The 7,287-nt window shown below is 34.8% G+C and overlaps 1 protein-coding gene across 2 annotated transcripts in view; it reads right to left on the reverse strand.

Moving 5' to 3' along the window:
• The window catches only part of Ppm1a (protein phosphatase, Mg2+/Mn2+ dependent 1A), a 48,140-nt gene that overhangs the window by 1,683 nt on the left and 39,170 nt on the right, over window positions 1–7,287 (reverse strand). For both annotated transcript variants that reach the window (XM_004624815.2, XM_023703085.1), the window contains 3 exons: window positions 6,650–6,767; window positions 2,471–2,579; window positions 735–792 (listed from right to left, as the gene is read on the reverse strand). In XM_004624815.2, coding sequence (XP_004624872.1) covers window positions 735–792; window positions 2,471–2,579; window positions 6,650–6,767 — 285 coding nt within the window. The remainder of the gene's footprint in view (window positions 1–734; window positions 793–2,470; window positions 2,580–6,649; window positions 6,768–7,287) is intronic.

The following is a 7,287-nucleotide window of genomic DNA, read 5'->3' on the forward strand; positions in this document are numbered from 1 at the left end:
ATTAAAGAGAGAGGGTTTTCACATGTAGTTCAGGCTGGTCCTGAATTCACTATGTTGCCAAGAATGGTCTTGAACTTACATCAATCTTCCTGTCTCAGCCTTTAGAATGCTGGGATTACAGATATACACCATCATGCCCAGCTACTCATGTTTAAGTATAAAAATAAATTTCTCTAATATTTAAATGAAGTATATACTTCAAGATTCTTTTTTTTTTTTTGCGGAACCAGGGATTGAACTCAGGCCCTTGCCAGGGAAGCGCTTATTCCACTGAGCCATCTCCTTGGCTCTACTTCAAGATTCTTGACAAAGGTATTTCCAGCAAAAACTTATTAGTAAAGATGAACACTCTGAAGTTCTGTTGCAGCTCCTTAAAAAACTCAGAATAATTCAAGATTGTGAGTACAGGTATCACTCCCAACTGCAAAAATTCTTGGTGAGTGCAAACCTGCTGAAGGTGTAGAGGCTTAAAAACTCCAGAATAATTCAAAGGGACCTTCTTCTTTTTTGAGAGGTGGCAATCACCACAATTATGTCCTCAAATCACTAGAACTGTGGCACAGGCGCAGAGCAGAGTGAACAAGCGGTGGTGGGGGGTGGGGGATAGGAAGAGGGGTGGGGGTGGCGGTGTGTTTGAGAGAGAGTGGCCCGGTGGGCAGCTCTGCAAACACAGGCAGGAAGGCATCCATTTAGGGTGGGGGAAGGGAGGCAGAAGGAGCAGAAATGCTACTTACAGTGTCATCGTTTTTGTAAGGATTCAGTCTATTGTAAACGGCTTCAATTACATTCCGCCTAAATTTTAAAAAATATAGAAAATTAATTCTTCAGTAAATACATTACCTAACAACTAAATATTATAAATATAAATAACTAAAGTTTTAGTGATAATCTTACATTCAGAATCATTAGAATCTATTTTTTGCTATTAACAACTGAGACTCCCTTTAAGGTACTTCTGCCCCAATATTAAAGTAAAAGTGAATTTACTCAAGTAAATTGAGTAAATTAATCTCCCATGTGGTTAATCGAAAACTAGCTGACGTTGTAATTTAACCAACAGAGTCACAACAGTCTCTCTGGTCTGTCTGAACCAGCGTAAGTGGTTATGAATCACCAATGGCAAAGCACCTCTAACACATAATACTAATTATGAAGAAGTAACTTCAATATCTGTCATTATAAAGTTCCAATATACTTTATATTGTTTTTGCCTTAATTTCTTTAAAAAAAAACACATTAAAAAGTGAAATGCTAAAATATACTCATATGACAAGTCTAGGAATTAGCTTTTGAATAAAATTTTATTTAAAAATCTCTAGCCTAACTATAGCCTAATTTTCAGAATTAATTTGAAGGAACTTTACTGACAATTATTGTATGTCACATGGAAGAAGTTTCCCAGAAGAAGTTTCAAATAGCAATTTCTATAACTACTACTCTAAGGATTACAATGAGCATGACTGTATTTGTAACTATGGCTACAGCGTAGAATCAAGGAACTAAAGCAGAAACATTTGTAGTCAGGCATGGCAGCACACACCTGTAATCCTACAACTACAGGAGGCTGAGGCAGGAGGAACACAAATTCATGCCCAGCCTGAGCAGCTTAGTAAGAACCTTTATCAAAATAAACAGTAAACAATGGCTGGCATGTAACTCAGTGCGAAGGACTGTGTTCAATCCTTAGTACTGTGTGTGTACATGCAAATGTATATTTATCACTATATATAATACATATGTATACTATAACATGTATATAATACATATGTATTATATATAGTTATGATATGTGGAGGCCAATTCTTTGTCATAGTAAAAATATTTAAAGCACTGAACTATAAAACTGCTTGAATTCTCCAACTTACTCAGGTCAGATGTATGCTTAATATTTACCACAAATCAGTCTACTCTTATTTACTAAGGGGAAAAGGGGAAAAGACCAAGAAGGTCATCCTCCTTTGTTCCCTGATACCAAAATACAAACCTAACAAATAATCAACAACTAAAACACTGGAAGAATTAAAGATGCAGAAATAGCACAGATTCAGGAAGACAATCCCTGGCTGCTAAGTTATCCAGGGACTGACAAAATCAAGTTAGAATCCTGCTGCTAATAGACAAAATCAAATTAGACTGACTATTAATAGTAACTTTTGTAGTACCATGTAATTTAATTTACAAAATTCTTCAACTGTTTCATCTCATTCTATGAGGAAACCAACTTCACCTGAGGCTTCTACCAAAGCCAGTGCTCAGGGAAATCAGTTATACAATCGGTTATATATGGCACCTACAAGCACCACACATTCCCAATAATAAAAAAAAGTAAAATCCCGTGACATGCTCCAGGTGAAGTATTTTGATAACAGACAACTTTTATCACCTTAGACAGTAGGTAGACACACACAGTCACTGGACAACTAACATTTCAAACGCTGACGGAAAGCCTTACCACGCAGAGATCACTTACTTGCTTGCCAATTCGCCTCCTGGCGGGAGGCTGGGGATGTTCTCACTCGCTAACGTGCGCATCACGTGGACTAAGTCCGGCACGCCTTCCCCCTGCTTCTTTATGATTTCTGGGAATCAGAAGTACTTTTTTTGTAAGTGTTATCCATATTTTAATATTTTAAAAACTGAAACAAAGATAACTTAGGTTTTTAAAATGGCATTTATCACACCTGAGTTTTCCTAAACTGGTATATTTTTTAAAAAGTAACTATTGAAAATCTACAAAGGGTTGCACAAAAAGACACAGAAGACTACAGGAATGGCAACAATCAAGATAAACATGTGAAAAAAAAAAAAATAGCTCCTGTTCAACTGACATGTCACACAGTCAGGGGCTTGTGTGCAAATGACAGTGTCCTTAAGACGCGGAGCTGCTTCCGGGGAGATCAACTCCTCACGCTGGACAGTGTATCCTGAACTCTGTCCTGTAAAATACATTGTAGATTTTTTTCAAATATATATTTTTTTAACATTCAGGATTTGGGGGGAAAAGCATGGGAATTTGTTAATTATACACTAACCCAAATCATTCTACACATATTATTTATTTTTGAAAAATGATAAATATTTAAGTAACATGCACAGGTTGGATCATGTACTTGGGTATCAATCTCAGCTCTATTTTTTTCTAAAATATCTTTAAATAACATCTAGATATATAATACCATTTCCCTTATTATATAAGCAAAGCATTATATTTCATGATGAAAAATTTAAAATGCAGAAAGATTTGATAAAATCCTGCAACGTCTCCAGGTAAGAAATGGGTAGTGACACAGCCTGCAGTGTTACATGCAGACACGTCGTTCTTTACCTCACAGAATAGCACACACACAAATAATGACCCTTCCAAGGTTATATCACACATACTCTACATTCAAATTTAAGCCAAAGGTATTTATAGATATTATGTTATGTTTAATTTTTCAATGTTTAGAGTAAAAATGTTGTTTTCTTTGTCATCATTGGGGCAAGAAATTATCACTCTAGTTCTCAAGTTGTAAATACCTTAGAAAATATCAATATTTATTAAGATCCTCATCTTTTGATCAAGCCTCAAGATACCAAATCACATAAAAAGACAGACATCGCTACACATAAATTTATCTTTTTCTTTTCTCTTCTGGTGGCACTGGGGGTTGAACCCAGGTCCTTGCTCAATGAGGAAAAGGCTCAACCACTGGGTTACGTCCCCAGCCTTTCTTAAAATGTTAATTTGAGCCAGGGTCTTGCTAAATTGCCATGCTGGCCTCAAGCCTGTAACCCTCTTGCCTTAGTCTTTCAAGCAGCTAGGACTGCAAGGGTGTGCCACCATGTTGGGCTTCATAAAATTTCTTAAAATGGCTCAAAGTGTCCTTTTACAGTAAAGGTCAAATTTTGCCATTATGTTTTCTTTTCTTTTTTTTTTAACCAGTTTAAATCTGAACAAAAAGCAAGGAGCTCAGATTTGGTTTGCCAAGTTCCTTTATTGTATAATCTTTAACATCTAGTATATTTATTCTACATGGTTCTATGCTGAAAATCTGCTATACAAAAATAAAGGGATTTGATATTAACCTAAACTACACAATTTCACAATCTAAAACTGTAATACACTTAACATACAGTTTCTACTAAGCCAATACAATTATTTGGATAGGTATCTAGATACAATCAAAATAAACACTGATGATAAATTCAACCAATATGGTTTCAGGTCTAAAAATACATTACCTTGAATCATCTATATTTGATGTGTTAAAATTTAAGTTATGATGTTTGAAGTATGAAGAAAATTACAGGAAAACAATTTCTTTTTAAAAAATAATGAAAGGTTTAGACAGTTATTTCCTATTCCATATGGGGCAATCCATTTAAACTACCTGAACATTAATACTATACTACACTTGATTCTTTCATTGCAAAGAATAAAATTTAAAAAGAAATATTTTGTTGCATTTGGACTATACATTTTACTTAGAAGGTTAAAAGTTTTTTATAAAGAATCTATGCATAGAATCATCAATGTTTCACAGGCATATATATAAACACATTGTGCTTCTTCTGTGCCCACCTCATCAAGTTTGAGGAATTATATCAGTTATCTCCAAATTAACAACTTTAAAGCTCAGGAAGTCCATAGCAAATATTTTTTAAATATTTACAACGCATAAATATGATTTTGTAAGAACCACCAAGTTAATGATAGCCTGGTGGAACAACGCGCCAAATCTCTTCACACCCCGCTCTGAGACTTAGAGGGGCACAGACCACAGGAGATAGAAGAGGCCAGAAAGCTTTGTCTTTTTGTACATTGTGGACAGAGAAACCCAAAATGTTGAAAGCAGATAAAAGAAGGTTTAGGAGGTCACAGCCATTTAGCCATGGGAGGTCCTTAAAAGAAAGAAAAGGTATTTGGTGCCTGTTTTGGAAATGAATGCAGTTTCCCCCACTAAAGACATACAGTGTGTTTTACAATACAGGTACATTTTATGCCTTTAAATAGCAGCAGTTCTCATCAGTGAACATTTACTCTCTAGCTGCAGTCTTACCACATCCAAGTAAAGAATACCATGTTTAATTTATGACACATGATCTCCAACTCAATGTACAAGTATAACCAGCCAACATATCAAAAATATTGAGTATTAATGTAAGCTCTACCCAGGCAGCAACTGCTCACTTGAAAAATTATATAAAAATAATATAACAAAAATATGTAAAATCAGTATTTCATAATTTCATCAAAAACTTAAGAGTGAACTCTTAAAAGCAGCAATATACGTTTCTAAAATCTGATTCTGTTTGATAGTAAAAGCACTAATTATTTCTTTAAGCCAATAAGAAAACATGTATGCTCAAATTACTTTAAAGTGCTAAAACATTAAATATCAACTTATCCCATACATGTTATTTGTATGGCTTCATACTTTTCTACTCACTAGTGGTTTAAACCAACAAACAGTCTACCCTTTAACTATATTATATATAAGTAACTTACAATGGAATGATTAAAAATAAAAACTCCAAAACCCTTAAATAGTGAAAAATATACATTGCTTAGTACGGCCAATGAATGACAATACTTAGTAGTACAAACACACACTAGACATACCACTATCAGGTGGCGGAGGGCAATAAAAACAAAATAGTTCTAGACAACACTAAGTATCAAAACTAATCACGATTCCAATGCCCTATTGATCAGGACTGATATCAAGCAGTGAAAAGGGAGAAAACACAGTTAAGATGCATACTTAGTTTAATAATGCAGACACAGGCAAGTTAGGTCAATGCGTGTATCCACTAAATGTCTTCAATGTGTACATTAACAACATTAGGATCCCAGAGTGCATTTTTTTATCCTTCGATGGCAAGCTTTTGCTTAAAGGAACTGTAATCTCTGCACTTATTGTACGTGTGCAGCGAGCTGCATCCTCTGGGGAGACGCCACCTGTACCAACCACGTGGTAACTGCACAAAAGAGCACTTAAATTTTCTGAAATATTTAAAGGTGGTAAAAGCACTTTTCGATTTATTTCAGAGTAATTTGTAGAAGTATGAGGAATATACTCCTGGAATTTCTAATTCATTTCTTGAATCTGTTCAATAGTTACACTTCTGCCAGTGCAGAACTACAGTATAATGTCTTCTGTTTACCTTGTTTAAGGGAGACAGAACGGCTTAAGCAAAAAGCTGTAGAACAGTTTAAATTTTAAAAGCTGTGGCTTATGAAAATTGTTAATAACCAGGTTTTGGACTACAAATTATTAAGGAAAAAATAACTCTAGAAATTAAATATATGTATTTTAAAATCTATACATACCACAGAAAGATGGTATAATTAAACCATAAATCTGTTTTTTTCTAGTATCAAATTACCTATGTCAGTGAACTCATCAAGAATTTCTGAGCCTTTTTGAAACAAAACTATCCTAAATAGTGGACTGCATGAGCTGTCATTTCTTATATATAACTCTAATAGGACAGCTGCACACACACCCTCCAAATGCCACCACAGAGCACCCTTTTCCCACTTCTGTATACTAAACACTAGACATTAAAGTCACATAAAGAACTAAAAGCTAAAATGTTTACGTGTGATTCTGTTGAAGGTTTTTCTTTAATAAAGCTACTTATTTTTTGTTAAATGATCCACCTTCTACTCTGCATTCCAGGTACTTGTCCAACTCTGCCTCCTTCTTCACTGCTTCTGGAGATACTTTGGGTGCGTTAGGAAAACAGATCAAAATCACACTCATGTTGTCTCGACTTCCCTGGGAAGAAAAAAGTTTGAGAAAATAGTTTGCTTTTTCTCTGTGCTTTCAAAACCTTGAAAACATTTACAGCTATGCCAAATGCAGTTACACTTGTAATAAAAATGTTACTTACAAGAAATGTATGTTACGGGGGTCAGCTGGCCTCAAACACCATATTGGACATTACCCGACAGTTCAGAAGTCCGGAGGGAACAATACAGTTAAATCCTATAGCTATAATCACTTTTGAAATTTATTTATTTATTTATTTACGGAACCGAGGATTGAACTCAGGTCCCTGCACTTGCCAGGCAAGCATTTACTCCAATAAGCTATCTCCCCAGCTTGAAAGTTTTATAAAGCAAAATTACTTCTCAATGTCTACTGGTGGCCTACTTAATTTGAAGTGATACCTAATGGACTAAACACATTTATATTCTATGTAACATGACAGAAAATACTAGTGGTATTCTTTATAATTAGGGTTTGGTGTGTACTTACGTCTGACAAGTTTATATTTAAAATAAATTACAAATTG

This window comes from Octodon degus, unplaced genomic scaffold (assembly GCF_000260255.1).
Source record: "Octodon degus isolate 3935 unplaced genomic scaffold, OctDeg1.0 scaffold00007, whole genome shotgun sequence".
Lineage (NCBI taxonomy): Eukaryota > Metazoa > Chordata > Mammalia > Rodentia > Octodontidae > Octodon > Octodon degus.